General features: G+C 52.3%; 1 protein-coding gene across 1 annotated transcript in view; it reads left to right on the plus strand.

Moving 5' to 3' along the window:
• IQGAP3 (IQ motif containing GTPase activating protein 3) overlaps nt 1-20,150 on the plus strand; it is a gene marked incomplete at its 5' end in the record, with an annotated part of 39,392 nt that overhangs the window by 15,687 nt on the left and 3,555 nt on the right. Inside the window, 24 exons of the mRNA XM_080915680.1 lie at nt 338-495; nt 1,828-1,949; nt 2,052-2,215; nt 3,701-3,791; nt 4,565-4,732; nt 4,816-4,955; nt 5,035-5,205; nt 7,358-7,441; nt 7,598-7,669; nt 7,760-7,829; nt 10,316-10,524; nt 11,073-11,225; nt 11,556-11,719; nt 12,004-12,228; nt 13,033-13,173; nt 15,095-15,179; nt 15,392-15,624; nt 15,927-16,059; nt 16,169-16,271; nt 16,695-16,821; nt 17,604-17,691; nt 18,396-18,608; nt 19,284-19,450; nt 19,705-19,806. Coding sequence (XP_080771806.1) covers nt 338-495; nt 1,828-1,949; nt 2,052-2,215; nt 3,701-3,791; nt 4,565-4,732; nt 4,816-4,955; nt 5,035-5,205; nt 7,358-7,441; nt 7,598-7,669; nt 7,760-7,829; nt 10,316-10,524; nt 11,073-11,225; nt 11,556-11,719; nt 12,004-12,228; nt 13,033-13,173; nt 15,095-15,179; nt 15,392-15,624; nt 15,927-16,059; nt 16,169-16,271; nt 16,695-16,821; nt 17,604-17,691; nt 18,396-18,608; nt 19,284-19,450; nt 19,705-19,806 — 3,383 coding nt within the window. The remainder of the gene's footprint in view (nt 1-337; nt 496-1,827; nt 1,950-2,051; nt 2,216-3,700; nt 3,792-4,564; nt 4,733-4,815; nt 4,956-5,034; nt 5,206-7,357; nt 7,442-7,597; nt 7,670-7,759; nt 7,830-10,315; nt 10,525-11,072; nt 11,226-11,555; nt 11,720-12,003; nt 12,229-13,032; nt 13,174-15,094; nt 15,180-15,391; nt 15,625-15,926; nt 16,060-16,168; nt 16,272-16,694; nt 16,822-17,603; nt 17,692-18,395; nt 18,609-19,283; nt 19,451-19,704; nt 19,807-20,150) is intronic.

Here is a 20,150-nt window from a genome sequence, read left to right on the forward strand (position 1 = left end):
TGGATAAATGTGGCCCAGGTGCAGCCCAGGTGTTGAACATAAGTACTGTGGGTGGATGAATGTGGCCCAGGTGCAGCCCAGGTGTTGAGCATAAGTACTGTGGGTGGATGAATGTGGCCCAGGTGCAGCCCAGGTGTTGAGCATAAGTACTGTGGGTGAATGAATGTGGCCCAGGTGCAGCCCAGGTATTGAGCATAAGTACTGTGGGTGGATGAATGTGGTCTAAGTGTTGAGCATAAATGGTGGTGTGGAGTGAATGGAGATGGGATGTTGGAGAACAAGGGGCCGGCTGACTCCCAACAGTCCCCCAACTCCCCTCACGTCTCTTCTACTATAGGAGTTAGGCCAGGAGGAGCTCTTTGTGGCTGTGGAGATGCTCTCAGCCGTGGTTCTAATTAACCGCGCTCTGGAAGCTGGAGATGCCTGTGCCTTTTGGGACAATCTGGTGAACCCTGCAACTGGCCTGGCCCAGGTAGAAGAGGAAAATGCCCAACGGTGAGTGAGAAAGTTGAACCACATGTCAGAAGTGAAGAAATAGCATGAATGTGGCTGACACTGGGCAGCGGTAGACTGTGTCCAGTGCCCACTCTTAGTCCCAGACCCCGAGTTCTGCTCAAGGTTGCTCCTCCTGTTTCTTCTCCTGTAGGGGAGCACAAGATCATCCCCCTTCGTTTCCATCCATTTTTTTTCGGGGCAGATGTTCAAGTGCCTACACACTGCCAGGTGCCACTCCAGGTGTTGAAAACAGTGATTAAAACCAAGCATATACACATTCAGGAGTCATAATTGGATGGACACAGAGCTATTGGATGGGCCAAACAAAGCAGGACAGAGTGGGTGTGGGGCAGTTTTCCTTACCACATAATGTGGTTATAGATGGCTTTGGAGGAAGAGGGTCATATGGAGAAGGAAATAATGAGCCTGAGTTAGTCCCATGATGCTCTTCAGGAAAGGAGAATGTCCTAGGGGCACTCACTGAACATCAGGAAGGGATTGGGAGTAGCTCAGTGGTTAGAGTACTTGCATTGCATGCCTGAGGCTCTGGGTTTAACCTTCCAGTGTTGCAAATAAAATAAAAACAAAGACTACCAAGAAGCCAGAGTCGCCAGAGAGACAGGGAAGGAGTAGGCTAGCAGGAACCAGCCTGTGCCCTCAGACAAGGAAGGAAGCCCTGAGCTGTTTGGCAAGGAAGAAGCCCATCTGACCTGCTTTACCAAGAACATCCTGACTGCTGTGCTGAGTTTCCACTACAGGGCCTGGGCCCAGGCAGAGCGGCAGGGATGCCTTTAGGCATGCTGCTAGGTCCATGGTAGAAACAGCAGGAGCGGAAAGAAGGTGGCAGCGTGGAATGTGTTCTGAAAGCAGATCTGACAGGGTTTGGTGGCAGAGGGAACAGAGTGGGGAATGACCCAACAGATGTTCATCCAGAAGGGACAGGCTAAGGTGCAGAGACATAGCAGGGTGATTGGGAGTCCAGATGTGAGCTGCGGTGTTTCAGATCTCCACCGGTGTTCAGGTGCAGATCCTTGGGAGTCCCCGGGGCCTGTGAGGGCTGAAAGTATGCTTGTGGTGTTCACTAGCCTAAGTCATTAAAAGCCTGGAGAGTGGGTGAGATCTGGGGTAAGGGGATGGGTGGAAGAGGGGTCTGTAACTTGAAGTCCTCCATGCTCCACACAGGGCTTGGAGCTGTTTGTGAAAGTAGAAGAGACCCCAGAAATTATGGTGGCCTGGGGCAGAACCAACTCAGAACTGTCTCTACTTGGGGGCAGTGTGCTCACCCCACCCATGTGGCTGGCTGCTCACGTCACTCCTCTTCTTTGCTGCTAGTTACTTTGATGCTCTGGTGAAGGTGCAACAGCTTCGAGGAACGCCTGGAGGCTTCCTGAGCTGGAATGACCTGCAGGTCGCTGTGAGCCAAGTCAATGCACAGGTCCAGGAAGAAACTGATCGTGAGTACCTCCCACAGACAACCCCCCCAAACCCCCTCAGACAACCCAGTTCTTCCCTTAGTTTTGTGTTTGGAGCTGCTGTTATCTGGATGTCTTCCTCAGAGGTCCTCGCCATCAGCCTCATCAATGAAGCTCTGGACCAGGGCTGTCCTGAAAAGACTCTGTCTGCACTGCTGCTTCCTGCCGCTGGCCTGGAAGATGTCAGCCTTCACGTTGCACCTCGGTACCATCTCCTCCTTGTGGCTGCCAAGAGGCAGAAAGCACAGGTAAGGTCAGGGAGAAAGAGCTAAGTTAGTACAGACCCCTCCCCAGTGAGGCACAAGCAGGATTTGTCCTGTTGTGGGAAAGCGGACTTCATTCCAGGACAGTGGGGGGAAAGAGCAGACCTAAGAATCAGGTGACTGGGTTCACCACTCTGGTCCCCGGTGATCACCTGATCTTGAGGAGTCCCTCAGTACCCCTGGGGTATAGTTACCTATATCCTCTGCCCTTGCACCTCATGGTGCAAATCCAGTGAGCTAAGGCTGGAACAGGGATTGAACTGACACGCCCCTGAGTTGTGTGGCAGCAGACTGAGGCTGAGCTGCAGCCTGTAGTCCTACCCTTCACGAGCTGAGTTTTCATTCCCTGCTAAGTATCACTTGATGCACCTCACTAGTGTCGGTTTGTGAGGCTAGAGGAATGACTCAGTGGGGAAGAGCGCTCAAACTTGAGTTTCAGTTGCCACTGCCCACATCAGGGTGCTCACAAACACCTAGAATTCCAGATCCAGGTCCAGGGGATCTAATGTGCCCTGAAGGGCACTCACTCACATGTACCTACCTCCACACAGATACATACATATATACCTAATTTAAAAGTCTTTTTTTTTCTTTTTAGTTCATATGAAAAGTCTTAGGAACAGTACCCAGTAGCTCACACCTGCAAAGAGTCTGAGGTTGGCTTGGGCTACAGACTCCATTAGAAAGATAAGACGGGGCTGGAGAGATGGCTCAGTGGTTAAAAGCACTGACTGCCCTTCCAGAGGTCCTGAGTTCAACTCCCAGCAACCACATGGTGGCTCACAACCATCTGTAATGAGATCTGATGCCTTCTTCTGATGTGTCTGAAGACAGTTAGTGTGTTTATATTATATACATAAAATAAATAATTAAAAAAAAAGAAAACAAGCAGTCACCTGATACATAGTTGGTGCTCAGTAAAATGTTAGTTTACAATGTCTGTTTCTGGTGAGGAGAGCAGGGAGTTGAGTTGGGTTTCAGACTGACCATAGGAAGCACAGGCTTACTTGACCTGTGTACACACAATCTTCCTATTACTTTTGGTAGGAAGAAATGGGTAGTCAGGAGGAAAAGTACAGTCAGGGCCAGGATCTGGCTGAGGGATATGGGAGGGCTGTGGGATAGGTGGGGTAGGTGTCCCAGCCATGGCTAAGGCACAAAGGCTAGCAACAATGCGGTTAGAAGGTACGGGGTACTAGGCGTATGAGAGCTGTAGAGAGCCCTGAGACCAAGCTGAGTCGATGCTCTGGCCTCTGAAAGCAGAGTAAGAAGAGAGCCTTCAGTGCCTGGCAGCCATCCAAGGGGGCCACAGGGTTCGGTCTCCACAGAGCAGGAAGAAGGGTGCAGAGAAAACCTTCCCTGCTGCCCCAGTGTCTGCTCATACTTTGGTTCCGCTGCTGGGCTTGTGGGAGCCTGGAGATACCAGTTTGGGGTCTTGTCCTTTTATTTTCCTCTCCTGCAATTTGCCAGGTAACAGGAGATCCTGGAGCTGTGCTGTGGTTGGAGGAGATCCGCCAGGAAGTGGCCAGAGCCAACAAGGACACAAACACAGCTCAGAGAAGTAAGCAGCCAGGCGCTGGGAGGGGAGAGTGGAGCTCAGCAGCATTGCAGGCCACCCCATCTTGCCTTGGTCAAGGAAGTGTCTTAGCTTTCTACTGCTGGATAAAAGCCATGGCTAAAGGTGGCATGGGAAGACAGGGTTTATTCAGCTCACACTTACACATCACAGTCCATCATTGAAGGAAGTCAGGGCAGGAACTCAAGACAGGATCCGGGAGGCAGAGGCCATGGAGGGGTGCTGTTCTCTAGCTTGCTCCTCATGGCTTGCTCAGTTTATTTTCTTATACACCCCAGAACCATCTTCCCACGGGTAATACTATCCACAGTGGGTTTCCACATCAATCGTTAATCAAGAAAATGCCCCGCAGGCTTGCCCATAGACCAATCCAGTGGGCACATGGTCTCAAGATTCCCTTTTCCCAGATACATCTAGATTTGAGTCAAGTTGGCAGAAACCAACAAGCACAGGGAGGCGGGAGGAGCTGGAGCAGGAGGGTGCTTTTACCATAAGGTAGATTTCCCAGCACCCAGCTGGGCAGGAAACACTGGAGTTTAGAACCTTCCTCCCACAGGAGCCCTTCCCTGGCTGCCATCTCTTCTCCTCGGAGCAGTTGCCTGCTGTTTTCTCCATGTATATCTGTCACCCCGCACACTCCCCATCCCCCCATCAGCCGTGGAGTTTTTGTGTGTCTCCCGAGTCCAGCTCCACTGGACAGGACAGGGCTCAGGGAGGGACTCCAGAAAGATTCACTTCTCTCTTCTGATGCCCATCAGTTGCCCTTGGTGTGGCTGCTATTAACCAGGCCATCAAGGAGGGCAAGGCAGCCCAGACAGAGCGTGTGTTGAGGAACCCCAATGTGGCCCTCCGAGGGATAGTTCCTGACTGCGCTAAAAGCTACCAACGAGCCCTGGAAGCCGCAGTGGCAAAGAAGCAACGTCCTGGTAATAGCCCTGGCCTCACCTTTCTCTGCTGCCAGCCTCTGGCCTCCTCTGAGCCTTCTTGGCTCACTTGAGTTTCTACTCAGGAGACACAGCCTTCTGGGTTTCACATGACATGAAAGATGGCAGCGCCTATTACTTCCATCTGCAGACCTTCCAGGGAACCTGGGAGCGTCCCCCCAGCCGCCAGCTTAATGCCTCCCATCTCACCTGGGAGGAGATTCAGGTCAGCAGGGTTCCTGCCAGGGTGGGGGGTTGTATATGGGAAGAGGCTCCTAGCCACTGGAGGACTGCTGTCTCCACAGTCGGTCATCACCAAGGTCACCGCTGCCCATGACCGCCAGCTGCTCTGGAAGGCCAATGTTGGCTTTATCATCAAGCTCCAGGCCCGCATTCGTGGCTTTCTCGTGCGCCAGAAGTTTGCTGAGTCTTCCCGCTTCGTCAGGACCTTGCTCCCAGCTGTCACCAAGATCCAGGTAGCCACCTTGGCTTTTCTCCATGCCTGGAAAGATGAGGATTACTGGGTGTCCACCATTCCCCACTTGCCCTGAATGGGATTTGGATGGTTCTTGGACCTCTGGGCAATAGTGGTGAAAGCTGTGGACTCTGTATCCAAACTGTTGTGGTTTGAAGCCCGGCTCTCTGACCTGTTAGCCATATGGCCTTATAAGCTTTTCTTTCTGTTTGGGTCTCAGTTTCCTCCCCCAAAAGATAGGAGTGGCAGGGTAGTAAGGAAGAGTTAGTAAGACAATGCATTGAGTTCGTATACAGTAAAAGAAGGCATAAATACTAGTTACTGGTTTGTTGTCACCACCTAAAGAAGCGTAAACAGATTCAAACATCAGGAAGATGCTTTTCCTGAGCAGGATTTGTGAGGAGTGGTCGTGGGTTAGGCAGAAAGGAATGTTCGGTATTGATTACTCTACGGCCCTCTCCAGTAGGCATTCCATTCAGTTCTAGCCTGGGTAGAGCCCATGGGGCCTTTGGAACTGACCAGCCTGGGATTGGGGCAGAGAGTAGCTAGGCAGGTAGCTAGAGCACTCTGCAAGCTAGAGATAAGGAAAACCTTCCCTTGTCAGGCATGACGTGGAGAGCTTCACAGGGATGCTGACAGTTTAAAGATACTTTGTTTAGTAAACCTCCCTGAGACCCAGTACCTACAGAGCATGCCTTAGTACACAGGGCAAGGTTGGGAAATGGGCATAGAACCCACAAGTGAGTAGCCACGTCTCTTCCTTTCAAGAGCTGGAGTATGGTTGGCATTCGATGGGACAGGAGAGACACAAAGACTGATAGCCCTGGGGGGTCCGAAGGGAGAAGCATGAATCTGTAGGTTGGCATAACCTAAGCCTGCAGTAGTAAGTGAAGGCTCAGACTCTGGAGTTGGCCTCCTGGTCCTGCTGCCCTCTGATTCAGGGCTGTGCCCTACTCAAGCCCTTGAAGTAGTTACTTCCTCTGTAAGGACACTTGACTAATGTATGGGCTGAGGAATTAGGAGGAAGTTGCATATGCCCCAAGTGTAGCAGAGGCTCCCTTGGATGCTGGTGTCAGCACTGGCTCAGTCATGCAGTGGCCCAGGCCACACACAGTCTGGTCTGATTCCAGACTAGGGTCCACATGCACAAAGACAGGGATGGCCCACTACTGTGGTCACTTGCCTCAGCTTTGAGAAAGTGGGGCTCAGAAGTGAGGCAGCCTAGATGCCCTGAGACTTCACTCCATCCATTGTTGGATCCCCAACGCTCTGAGCACTGACTAATCCAGATTGGGGGCATGCTTTGGTTTTGTCTATATTGTGTGGGAGGGGGTGGCATAGACTGAGGTCAGAGGATAACTTAATAGGGGTTCTCTCCTTCCACCATGTGGGTCCTAGAGATTGAACTCAGGCTGTTGGCTACAATCACCTTTACCTACTAAGTCATCTCAACAGCCTGTGAAGCATGGTTTTAGGAGCGTGGTGAGGGCTGGCAGAGTGTATAGGGACATGGTGTGGGGTGCATTCTCTGAGCAGGGACTGGGAGGCATGGTGCATCCTCTGGTGAGCAGCAGAGTACATTGTCTGGTGAAGCTGGTGAACACTTGTGCTTTAATAGTTTGGGTGTATGTCTCACATCTGAGTTTCTGTGAGGAGGTATTAGTTAGGGTACACGGACTTAGTCTTTCTCATGAAGCCGGCAGACCTCTGAGAACAAGGCCAATTTCCCTTCCCGGTTCTTCTTAGTTTCTGTCCTATTGCTATGAAGAAACACCATGACAAGATAACTTAGAAAAGCTTTTACCTGGGGGCTTGCCGAGTTTGTAAGTTTCTAAAGGTTAATCCGTGATCCTTAGGCAGGAAACCGGTGGGCAGGCACTGGTGTAGTATCTGAGAATCTTACGTCTGTTCCACAGTTTGGAGACAGAGACTAGACCTGGTGTGGGTTTTTGAAACCTCAAAGCTCAACAAGGCCACATCTCCTGATCCTTCCTAAACACTCCATCACTGGGAACCAAACATTCAACTATATGAGCCTGTACAGGGCCATTCTCAATCAAACTGCCACAGCAACCTCAAGAGCCCAGAATAAAGCTGTTCCCACTGGCCTCTTGAGCTCAGGGTCTGCTAGGGTTCCCTCTTCTGCTTGGCAGGCTCATTGGCGAGGATATAGACAACGGAAGACTTACCAGGAGCGGCTGCAGTATTTTAAAGCAAACCTGGATGCTATTATCAAGGTAACTATGGTGGTTTGGGCGGTTCCTTTCTCTTGAGCGATCCTTAGAACACTTTTACCTTCTGTCACCTCCCGTAGCCCTGGAGCTGACTGCATTGCCAAGGACCTGAGGGTGGGTCTCGGCTTGAGATTCTGAAGGTGGTGTCTCTCCTCCCAGATCCAGGCCTGGGCCCGAATGTGGGCAGTGCGGAGGCAGTACCTCAGGCGTCTGCGATACTTCCGGAAGAACGTGAGTGCTGCCCTCATCACGCTGTCTGTACTCCTAAACCAGAGCAGAGTGAGTAGAAGGACAGCCATCTGTTCCCTGTGTCCATGATAGGTCGACTCCGTTGTGAAGATTCAGGCATTTTTCCGAGCCAGGAAAGCCCGTGATGACTACAGGATGTTAGGTATGCTGGGGACATAGAAACCCAGAGCCAGACAGGTCTCTGTGTCACCCTTGGGGATGCACAGCAGGAAAGGGTGAGGCCATCATCAGGTTATCTGAGGAGCATAGAGTTCTCACCTCCCCGTAGCACATAGTTTTGTCATAGACAAGGCTCCTCTGGGCCAGGTTCTTTCTGAGCGGGCCTAGCATTTCTATTCCCGTGTGTAGTCTCTTTCTCCCCTCCCTGAACTTCCAACTTTGCCATTTTCCTTGGCTTATGCGCTGACTATGAGGCCCCCAAGAGCCTCCTGTTTCCACCTCCCAGCCTGAGATTGCAGGCATGTGCCTCCACGTCTGGCCTTTCCTACGATTCAGGTCCTTATGCGTGCGTAGCAAGAACTTTCTGGTAAGAGTCTGTTTTCCAGCCTAGTCCCTGTCCTGCAAGTCCAGAATTCCAGCCTTGGGTGTGAACTAGCACATTGGCCTATCTCCACATTCACCTCCTGCTCTGGATTCCTGGAGCGGGAGGGCTCTTTCCTCTCTGTGCTTCAGGTGGGGGCCTGGGGCGGCTCACACTTAGTTCTCCTCCCTCCGGCAGTCAGCATTGGACTGCTTCCTTCCTCCCCTCCCCACCATCCCCTCTGCTGTTACACAGCTCGGCCTGCACTTTATGTTTCTTCCGTCCCTCCAGTTCTTAGTATTTCTGGGGGGAAAGTTATTCCTCCAGTGATTCCTCGGCCTAGCATCTACCCAGAATTGTCCACGTACTGTGTGGCATGGTGGCTTCTGTGTTAAGGATTCCTGCCATCAGAGGTGGTCACTTGTCATTTCTGCAATCATTTTAATCCACTAATCCTGAGCCTAAGCCGATTCCCATTGACTGATCTCTGGTGTCCATGAGGTTGAGGTCCTGATTCTCAGGGCTGACTGGACCAGATCATCCTGACCATTTCTCCATGGGGCTTTGGCATCTCCACTGCAGCTGAGCAGTCCTGCTGCTTGCTGTTCTTACTGTTCTTCTAATCTGCTGTGGTTCTCATAGGCTGAGGTCCAGTCTCCTAGCCACAATACCCCTCCAGCCCCTTTTCCCCCACCCTCCTGTATCTCCTCACATCTTGTCTCGTTAGGTTCCTATGGCTGTGATAAACACCGAGACTGAAGGCAACGTGGAGGGGAGGGAAGGGTTAATTTCATCTTTACACCTCCATCCCACAGTCTACCATTGAGAGAAGTCATGGTAGGAACATCTGTAGGAGGGAAAGCAGAGGCCACGGGAAAGTGTTGCTTACTAGCTTGCTCATTCTGCTTTCTTACATACCCCAGTACCAACTACCTCCCCAAGGATGGTCCTGGTCACAGTAGACTGGGCCCTTCCACATCAGTCACTAATCAAGAAAATGCCCAACACTTCCCCGCAGGCCAGTCAGGTGGAGGCATTTTCTCAGCTCAGGTTCCTTCTCAGATTCTAACTTGTATCAAGTTCACAGAAAGCAAAGAAAGACACCATGGCGTGGCATACGCCATACTGCATTCCCAGCTTCTGACATCTGCTGTTGTCCTTTCCCACCTCCCCTGGCTCACTTCTGTGTCCCCAAGATCCATCCTGCTTGCCCCTCTCAAAGCAACAGCCGTGCAGTATCCAACAGTGGCTTATTTGCCTAGATCCCTCACTAGAGTCCTCTGGCCACAGAGTCTAGATTCATACAGCCTCCAGATCCGACTGCTTCTTCCATTACTAGCTGGGGGTAACCTGTGGCTCATCACCTTTCTCTCTACCTTTGGAAGCTCATCTGTAAGATGGATCTGTAGGGTTGGACCCATTGAGGGTTTTTTTGTTTGTTTTTAAAGTGGTTTTAAACCACCTAGATTTGGGGCTGGAGAGATGGCAAGGAGCACTGACTGCTCTTCAAAAGGACCAAGGTTCAATTCCAAGCACCCACACATGATAGCCCACAATTGTCCATAACTCCAGTCCCAAGGGCGTCTTCCAGCCTTTGTTTGAATAGTGCACAGACACACATTCGGGCAAAACACCATATACATGAGATGTTGTTTATTTGTTTTTGTTTATAACTTTATAACAAAGAAAAAAAGTTGGTCACTTTGCTTCAAGGACACACCATAGGAGTGCTACATGCAGCTGGCAGGGCTATGTGGTAGATGACAGATGGAGGGCGGGGCGTGGGAGACAGGTCAGCCCAGCAGGAAGGGACAGGTGGGCCAGAACCAGGATGCCTTTGCAGAGCATTGGAAAGGGTTGAGGTTTTGGAGAAAGTCACTGGAGAGGCCACCATGGGTTCTGAGAGGCAAAGAGCAGCTGTGACAGCCCTGGGCATGGGACGTGTGACAGCCCTGGGCATGGGACGTGTGACAGCCCTGGGCACGAGACGAAAGCTCATCGGCAGACCCGGCAGTTAGGAGAGGCCTGAGGTGGAACACGGGGTCGTCATGGGGAGGTACTGGTAGAGGCTTGATGACACCTGCCTGATCAACGTCCCCTCCTTTCAGTGCATGCATGCCACCCTCCCCTCTGTGTGGTCCGAAAATTCGCTCACCTCTTGAACCAGAGTCAGGAGGACTTCTCGGCTGAAGCAGAGCTGCTGAAGCTCCAGGAAGAGGTGGTTCGGAAGATCCGCTCGAATCAGCAACTGGAGCAGGACCTCAACCTCATGGACATCAAGATTGGCCTGCTAGTCAAGAACCGGATCACCCTGCAGGTGAGATGCCCCCTGAGCCACCCTTCCCCAGTCCTGCCGCTCCATTCATTCTTCAACGGGGAATTCTGTCCTTCCCATGTGTGGGTTACCGCCTGGCTTAGGTCCTTGTACCTATGGCCCTCTGCCCTTGGTATCCTGCAGGGAGAATGTGAATGGCTGGCTCTGCCAAGTCCTCGTGCAGGGGCCGTGGGTGATCAGTCTGTTTCCTCTGTAGCTCACTGGAATGAGGAGTTGATATCTTCCCTGGCAGCATGCAGAGCCAGATACGAAAGTGGAGTAGCAGGCTGATGATGCTGTCATGTGCCCCTCCCCCCAAGGTTATTAGTCGATAATAATTAGAGGAAAACCCATGAGTAGGCACAGGGCCTCTGCCTGGTAGCCCAGAGCTCTGAAGGCCCACCTGTGACAGCAGAGGTGCCAAGTAGAGTTGTGGGCAGTAGCAAGAGCTTTCTCCTCTCACGAGCCCTGGCTCTTCCAGACACTGAGTCTGGACCATGTTTCGTGCTTGGAAGCAGTCTGGCCTCACTTGCCCCTACACCCACATCCAGGAGGTAGTCTCCCACTGCAAGAAGCTGACCAAGAAGAATAAGGAGCAACTGTCGGACATGATGATCCTGGACAAACAGAAGGGACTGAAGTCACTGAGCAGAGAGAAACGGCAGAAACTAGAGGCCTACCAGCACCTCTTCTACCTGCTGCAGGTAAGCAAAGAGCTCTTCCCAGGAGGAGCCTTCGGGGGAGGAGAAAGGGTAGCACAATGGTGAGTGCTTGCTCAGCACACACAACGCTAAAATAAACAGAGCAATTAAAACCCCAAGAAGACTCCATCACCTTCCGAGCTTGAGGCATTCATTCTCTTTGCCTTTCTTCATGCCCTGTTTCCCAGGAGAGCCTATCTTTCCCCATTTGTGTGGAATATTTCCAGTGCTCTGAGGTGATACTTTCTCCACGTCAGGAAAACCTTTATAACTCATCTGATTGCTAATTCTCCAAGAACATTCCCAGCCCTCTGTCTCCCCTGTTGTTCACAGACTCAGCCCATCTATTTGGCCAAGCTGATCTTTCAAATGCCCCAGAACAAAACCACCAAGTTCATGGAAGGTGTGATTTTCAGTCTGTACAACTATGCCTCCAACCGCCGGGAGGCCTACCTTCTGCTCCAGCTGTTCAAGACGGCACTCCAGGAGGAAATCAAGTATGCTCTCCTGACCCCAGGCGTGGGGGACAGGGAGGGCGGGTCAGAGGTGGCAACCACCTGGGGTGGTATCAAGAGGCTATTCTTCAGCCTATAGGAAGTGTGTAAGACTCTGCAACAGTAGGGGTTGCAGGCTGACCTGTTAGCAAGAAGGAAGACACACAGACAGCAGGGCGGTTCTTAGGGTGGGCACTGGAATTGGCACGAACAGGCAAAACTCTAGAAAACATAAGGCAGTTATGTCCTCCTTAAAAGCATGAGGCCAGTGACCTTACACCACACAGGTCAAAGGTGGAACAGCCCCAGGATGTGGTGACAGGCAACCCAACAGTAGTGAGACTGGTGGTGAGGTTCTACCGCAACGGGCGGGGACAGAGCGCTCTGCAGGAGATCCTCGGCAAGGTCATCCAGGATGTGCTGGAAGACAGGTCAATCAGCATTCACACAGACCCTGTCCACATCTATAAGAGCTGGATCAACCAGGTGGAGGCCCAGACTGGACAGCGCAGGTGCGTGAGCAGGACAGGAGGGCACACTTTGGTCTGTGGGGAAGCCTGAGTGTATTTCAAGGTGACATATCAGAACCGATGATGCCCAGTCTAAGATGATTTTGATAAGAGGACTGCGGTATCTGCCTTGAGTCTGGCCGGCATTCCTCTTTCCAGCTGTTCTGTGGCACCTGAGACCTGCATCCTCACTGCTGCAGTCCTCCCTCCTCCCTCCCTGCTGTGCATCCCTACTGCTGCAGTCCTCCCTCCCTGCTGTGTATCCTCACTGCTGCAGTCCTCCCTCCTCACTGTGTATCCCCACTGCTGCAGTCCTCCCTCCCTGCTGTGCATCCCCACTGCTGCAGTCCTCCCTCCTCACTGTGTCTCCTCCTCACTGTGCATCCCCACTGCTTCAGTCCTCCCTCCTCACTGTGCATCCCCACTGCTGCAGTCCTCCCTCACTGCTGCAGTCCTCCCTCCTCACTGTGCATCTCCACTGCTTCAGTCCTCCCTCCCTGCTGTGTCTCCTCCTCACTGTGCATCCTCACTGCTTCAGTCCTCCCTCACTGCTGCAGTCCTCCCACCTCACTGTGCATCCTCACTGCTGCAGTCCTCCCTCCCTGCTGCAGTCCTCCCTTCTCACTGTGCATCCTCACTGCTGCGGTTCTTGCTGAGTGCTACCTTTTTCTCTGGCCCTTCCTCTTGGTATAGGCTGTCTTGAGCCTATCTGTAGAAGATCATATAGAGGAGTTGATGGAGAAAGCCCAGGAAGGGAGACAACTGAAGGGGGCACTAGCTCTACTGTGTCACTCTCTCTGCCCACAGCCATCTCCCCTATGACGTCACCCCCGAGCAGGCTCTGAGCCACTCTGAAGTGCAGAGACGACTAGACATCTCCCTGCGCAGTCTCCTCACCGTGACCGAGAAGTTCTTTGCTGCCATCAGTTCATCTGTGGACCACATTCCGTATGTCACCACCTCCCCCAGGGCTAGGCTGGTTTGGCAGGGCAGAGAAGAACGCGTGACACTCTCAAGAGAAGCGGGTGGGAAAGGAGGGCACCAGAGGGGCCTAGAGGGACTTCAGGTGTGTTGCCAGCGAACTGAGCTGGGACACTACACTTGGGTCTGTGGCTGGCACAATGTCACTGGTCAAAGGGGAATCCGAAATAACAGACACACTTTCGTCTGAGAACAATTGGGGAAAAGATGGGATTCTCCGGCCCGCAAAGTCAGAAAGGTTACTATTTACTGGTGATGTACTTCAGTTACAGTGGTCCCCCCCGTACTTTTTTCTCTCTTTCAGACAGTCTCTCTACATAACCCTGGCTGTCCTAGAACTTGCTACAGTCTGGCCTCAAACTCACAGAGACTCACCTGCCTCTGCCTCCCAAATGCTGGGATTAGAGGCGTGTGCCACTACATCTAGCCCTTTTAAAGTTTTTTTTTCTTGGGGGGGGTTGTTTTTTTAGTGCGTATGGTGTTTTGCCTACATACATGTCTGTCTGTGCACCATGTGTGTACCTGGTGCCTTCAGAGGCCAGAAACGGCGTGACAGATCTCTGAGACCAGAGTTGGTGGTGATTGTGAGCTGCCATCTTTCTCTAAAAGAACAGCCAGTGTCCTTAAACCACTAATCCATCTCACCAGACCCCAATTCTCTTCTTAAAAACCAGCCGGTAACCTGGAGGTAGATGGAGAATGGTCAGAACCATAACAAACCTTAACTTCCAAGTTTGAGTCCAGCCTAGGCTACATGAGACCCCGTCTCAAAACAAAAATCACTGAACAAATGTTTTGTTGAAAACTATTTGAAGCTGGGTGTGGTGGTGGATGCTTTCAATCCCAGCACTCAGGAGGCAGAGGCAGAAGGATTTCTGTGAGTTTGAGGCCAGCCTGGTCTACAAAGTGAGTTCCAGGAAAGCTAAGGCGACACAGAGAAACCCTGTCTTGGAAAAAGAAGAGAAACTGTGAGCAAGTATTGCCTAGGTCACTCAGCCACTGGACTTGGTTCCTAGCTCTGAGGGCAAGGTTGGAAGCAGCCCCACACTGGAGAGCTGGACTGAGGCTTTGCAATTGGGAATAAGAAAAAAACTGAAGTCTAAGGAGAGAAATACAGTGAGTTATAAATCTCCATCTAGTCTCTAGATGTGGACATAGCTTTTAACAGTCTGATTAGCTTTGTGGTAGCAAACCCATCACAGGAGTTGACAAAGAAATTCAGGCTGGAATGACACCGCTGCTCTGATAAAACCCCTGTGAGACTGAGTACCCACTCCAGTCTTTCCAGCCAGGGGACAGAGGGGCAGATGGGAGGAAAGTGGGCAGGCAGACAGCCCCTGCCCCAGCTCGGGCATGCTACTTGGGACTTCCGAGAGCTGGCAAAGTTGGCTGCCTTGGAGTTTCCTGAGCCGTTGGGTACCCAGGAAACAGTGTAACGTGCCACTAGGGACGGTGAGGTATATGGTAAGCAGAGGTGGTTTGTGGGGAAGGAAGAGGTCTCAGGTCAAAGGTTCTTGTGCTGGATGTGTTGGCTCACAACTGTGGTAGCAGTACTTGGAAGGCAGAGGTTGAGATCATGAATTTGAGGACTGTCTGTACTACATAGCAAGACCCTGTCTCAGAAACAAAGAGTTGGAGGCCGGGAGCACTGTAGGGGGCCAATAGGGACCTGGTCCTGGTATTGACACAAGGACAGGAGGAAGGGCAAAGGCCCAGGGGTGTAGAGGGCTGCAGCAAGGAACGCCAGTCTGCCACAGGGAGCAGCAGAGGTGGAATGTATGTGGGCTCAGCTCTAGAGTGGCTGAGATTAGAGGGAGAGGCTGCTAGTTTCTCGTATCTTGAGTCTGGAATGAGATAAGAACCACAACGTCCCTGTTTTGTTCCTAAGGTATGGGATGCGGTATATGGCCAAAGTCCTGAAAACAACCCTGGAGAAGAAGTTCCCCAATGCCACCGAGAGGGACATCTATAAGGCAAGTGTTGTGTCTCTTCTGCCACCTCAAGACCCTCCTTTGTTCACTTTTGCCAGTGATCCCCAAACAGACGGGATGACAAATGTTATAAATATCCAAAAAAGAAACAGACCCCATCATGTAAATTGAGCCAAGCTCACCAGCGGGGAATGTGAACCTATGGCTGTCAAGGTGGCTTCCAGATCTTTCTGGAATTTCTTCTCTGCACTCAGGTGGTTGGAAACCTCCTGTACTACCGCTTCCTGAACCCAGCTGTGGTAGCTCCTGATGCCTTTGACATTGTGGCCATGGCAGCAGGCAGCACCCTGGCCGCCCCACAGCGCCATGCATTAGGAGCTGTGGCTCAGCTCCTACAGCATGCTGCTGCCGGGAAGATCTTCTCCGGGGAAAGCCGGCACCTCCGAGTCCTGAATGGCTACCTGGAGGACTTGCATCTCAAGTTCAGGTCTTGGGTCCTATTACCCTATGCCTCCCTGGCCCTCTCTCCTTCCCCCTCTGTTCTCTAGAGTCTGAAGAAGAAAAGACCAGAGACACAGGGTATATGGGAGGTCTTGGAGGGCAGCAGGAGGCTTCCCAGGGGACAGAGAGTAGCAATAGTTAGCTAGCTTGGGTGGCACACCAAAAGCAGGCAAAAGAAGGGCAGGGGTCAAGACTAGCATCAGAACTGACCCGATGTGGACAGTGGCCATCCAAGTGGTGAGCGTATACTGGTCTAGTTCACTCTGCTGTGCTCTCTTTCTGGGACAGGAAGTTCATCTACAGAGCCTGCCAGGTTCCAGAGCCGGAGGAACGCTTCACCATAGATGAGTACTCAGACATAGTAGCTGTAGCCAAACCCATGGTGTACATCACTGTAGGGGAGCTGATCAGCACACACAGGGTAAGCACTGGAGGGCTAGGCTGGAAGTCCACACAAGAACCCTGACACACACACACCCAAAACTAAGCCTGGCTCAGCCCTGCACCCTCTTTCCTTCTGCCATTCACAGCTCTTGCTGGAACACCAAGACCAGCTGGCCCCAGGTCACCAAGACCCACTGCACCAGCTCCTAGAGGACCTTGGGGAGCCACCCACCATCACTGACCTCATCGGTATGTGCCTCAGGGTGGTTGTCATGTCCCTCTGTTCCCTGTGACTGACATACACAGCCTCATGGTCAGCACACAGGTGTTGATGCTAGACAAGGCCAAAGTACGGCAACACAGTCATACAGAGGAGATGCAAGGGGCAGGTCTACTAGCTCTGGACCTCTGGAATGAGAAGGGGGTTGGCATGCAGTGGAAGGGCAGCGTCAGTGGGATGCTACCAACACCTCTAAACTGCAAGGCCCAGCTGGCACCCAGATGAAGATCATACAGAGGCCCAGTGATAGTAGTTTAAGCCCATGGGTATCAAAGCTGAGGGCATGGTATGGTCCCATAGGACAGTGTGGAAGGGCTTCCTATACAGGAGAGCACCTCTACTATGACCCTATCTTTGTGTTCCTGTCTCACTCATCCCTCAACCCATCACAGGGGACAACATAGCCACCAATGGGCATGAGGATCTGAGCAGGCTCGAAGTGTCCCTGACCCTCACCAACAAGTTCGAAGGACTGGAGACAGATGCCGACCACAACAGCAACCAAAGCCTACTTCTGAGGTGGGTGTGGTGGCTCTCTCAGGTCTCCCCCATTCTTCAAAAAGTTCTCCCTGAAGCCTCGTTCTCATTCACCTTGCCCAAAATAGCATTAGCTAGTCTTTGGCAGCCTCTCGGCCTTTTCATTGAAGTCACAGCTGAAAGCACAGGGCTGATCAGGATCCTGGAGCAGCAGTGCTTGCAGACCGTGCTTTGCCTTACTTTTGGAGACGGGAACTCCTCTGTATGTACATGCATGATTAGAGGGAGCACATGCCATGGCACATGTATGGAAGTCAAGACGGCTTTGTGCACTCAGTTCTTTTGAGCAACTTCCATCTTACGTGAGTTTGGAAGTTAGATGGTGTCAGGCTTGCAGACTTTTCAGACAGCTACTTATCAGCCCACACCAGGAACTCGATCACTTCACACTTCTCAGTCAGGATGGTCCACAGAGGGCTGGGCGGGTCGTCTGCACCAGTTAGCAGCACCATCTCCCTGAGTCAGCTCTCTGCTCATTCACACGCTGTCAACAAGAGCTGGTGACAGGAGCAGAGAACTTTCCAGAGGGAGGGGTCAGACATGGGGATGGCTACCAGGAGGAAGTGAATACTTGGGCTGAAGGATCAGAGGAGGCCAGTTTGGGGAAGAGTATTCTATGGGACAGCACCTCCCCTGGTTCCTCCCTCTCTTTTTATCCTGGGCATCCCTAACAGTCCAAACTTGGGGCAAGATCCACTTATCCTTAGCTTTTTGGCCAACCCTGTCCAGACCTTTCCTGGTCCTCACTCTGTCCTTCCCTGCAGCACCAAACAGATGCTGGCCGACCTCATCCAGTTCCACCCTGGGGATTCCCTCGAGGAGATCCTGACCTCCTCAGCTCCCAGGGAGTATGTGAGTAGCCAGGACTGTCTGTAACAGCTAAGTCTTGACTGCACCTGACCCTTAGTCTGCCACAGAGGCCACTGGACGCATAGAAGACCAAGCCTCTGTCTCACCTTGACACCACAAGCTGAAGAAGCAGCCTAAGCAGCTTGCTCACTCGCCCTCTCTTCCTCTCCTTCCCCTTCCTCCCCCTGCTCCCTGCACAGTGCAGGGGTTAGATTAGTGCTGGGGGGGGGGGGGTCAGTCTGTTCTGAGGACCACATAAAGAAATTGACCGGAAATGGAGAATGTTGAAGGGTTTGGAGGCAAGAAAGGATACCAGGCGGACTCATTGTTGGGGTTGGAGTAAGGGCAGAGCCAGGAGTTAGTTCCCTGAGTAGAGCTGGTAATGGCAGGCAGAGGCATGTCCCGAAACAGCTAGACAGGCTCCACCTATACCACAGAGTGCCACGCTAGGTTAGGAAGCTGTCAGCGGCCAGTGTCTCTTTGATCAATGTGGATACTTTGGGCCACGTGTTATCCATAAGGCTCTTTTCTGTCACTGCTTCTTCGTTCCCCACTGTCCCCACCACCATACCCACCCGCACCCCCCAGAACCTAGGCAGGGAAGGTAGGAATGTGTATAGGACTCCCCTAAGCTCTGGGGTTTGTCCTTTCTGAAGCAGGATGGTAGGGCCTAGGACCCCCCCTCAGCATCTCTGCTGCTCTCCCAGGAAGAGGCCCATCATCGGTTGATGTGTTGGCGCCAAGCCTGTGACAACCAGAAACCAGAGCCGCTTCAACGACACCGCTCACTGATGGCACACACCGTCCTGCCACTGGCAGAGAAGCAGCAACGCGTCCTGCGGAACCTGCGCCGGCTGCAGGGCCTGGGGCTGGTCAGGGCCAGTGACTGCTACCAGGGACTTGTGGATGAGCTGGCCAAGGTGATAACCTAAGCCACGACTACATGTGGCTGCTGCAAAGCCACTGTGCTGGCTTCCTAAAGGCAGACTTTTCCCCAGCGTGTGCTGTCCCAAGTTACTCCCAACTTAAGGAAGGCCCAGGGTTCTTTTATTTTATTTTTTTTAGATTTTATTTATTATGAATGCACTATTCTGTACAACATGTATGCCTGTATGACAGAAGGGGGCACCAGATCTCATTACAGATGGCTGTGAGCCACTATGTGGTTGCTGGGAATTAAACTCAGGACCTTTTAGAAGAGCAGTCCGTGCTCTTAACCTCTGAGCCATCTCTCCAGCCCTAGACCCTTCCAGGGTTCTTTCTGAAGGAAAGGTCCTATGACCAAGCAGACAGACAGATTTCCTCCCAATTTTCTTCCACTGGGTCATGGTGACCTGGAGAGAGGCTCTGAGTTCCTTGCCTGGGCTGTTAGGTGTGTTCAGTATGCTTGGATTGTCTCCTAGGTAAACCAGATTTCCTGGTGGCTGTGTCCTAGTGCTGGGAATGGAACCCATATGCTAGGCAGACATTCCACCCAAAGCCACTCCTGTCCGAGGGCCTCTTCCTATTTCTCTTAAACATCCTCACAGTAAGCCTTGTGAGGTGTTCTAGGACTTATGAAGGGTGCTGACCCGTTTCCTCATCCCCACCTGCAGGATATCTGCAACCAGCGCAGGCACCGACAGCGGCGGAAGGCAGAGATACTGAGACTCCAGGCCACGCTGCAGGGCCTAGATGCAAAAACCATCTTCTATGAGGAACAGGGTGACTACTACAACCAGTACATCCAGGCCTGCCTTGACCACCTGGCCCCCAACCCCAGGTAAGTGCTGTAAACCCAACCCTGACCTCTGTTCCCTCCCTACCACTCATCCACCTTTGCCCTGCCATCTCCCAACTCTAGCTAGTAATTCAACCTAGTGTGGGTACTAGCCACTCCTAACTCTGGTGTCTGTGGTTCCAGATCACCTCCCACAGCAGGGGGGTTTGTTCCTTGGGGCCTGGTGTCTTCCTTCGAGCAACTAAGAGCCAACAGCCAGTGTTGAAAGTTTGTCTCTGGGGCTTTCTTTTGAACAGGAGTTCTGGAAAGGGGAAGAAGCAGCCGTCTCTTCACTACACAGCCGCCCAGCTCCTGGAAAAGGGTGTCTTAGTGGAAATTGAAGATCTCCCTGTCTCTCAGTATGTGTTGATGGGGGGGCAGAATGTCAGACTTGTCCTGTCTCCAGGGAGGGACAAGGCTGGGATGAAGTTCTGAGCATGGCACTAGGTTGAAAGGAAGGGGGAACTTGCTAAAGGGGAGGTGGGGCATCTTCAAGCAGAGCAGAGGGCAGTGGGCACGTTCCTGTTCTGCTAAGGATGCTGGGGAAGCTGACTGGGGGTGAGAATAGCTTGGTAGGGCCATGCAAGTACAAAAAGATTAAACAGGCAGAAGTCAAACTAGGGGAAGAGAGAGCAGGCCCTGGCACTGCAGCAAAGAAGCCTGGCTCCTGGCAGGTACTGCTCCGTGAGGAGCGGAGGACGGG

The sequence above is a fragment of the Micromys minutus genome (assembly GCF_963924665.1).
Source record: "Micromys minutus genome assembly, chromosome: 4".
Classification (NCBI taxonomy): Eukaryota; Metazoa; Chordata; class Mammalia; order Rodentia; family Muridae; genus Micromys; species Micromys minutus.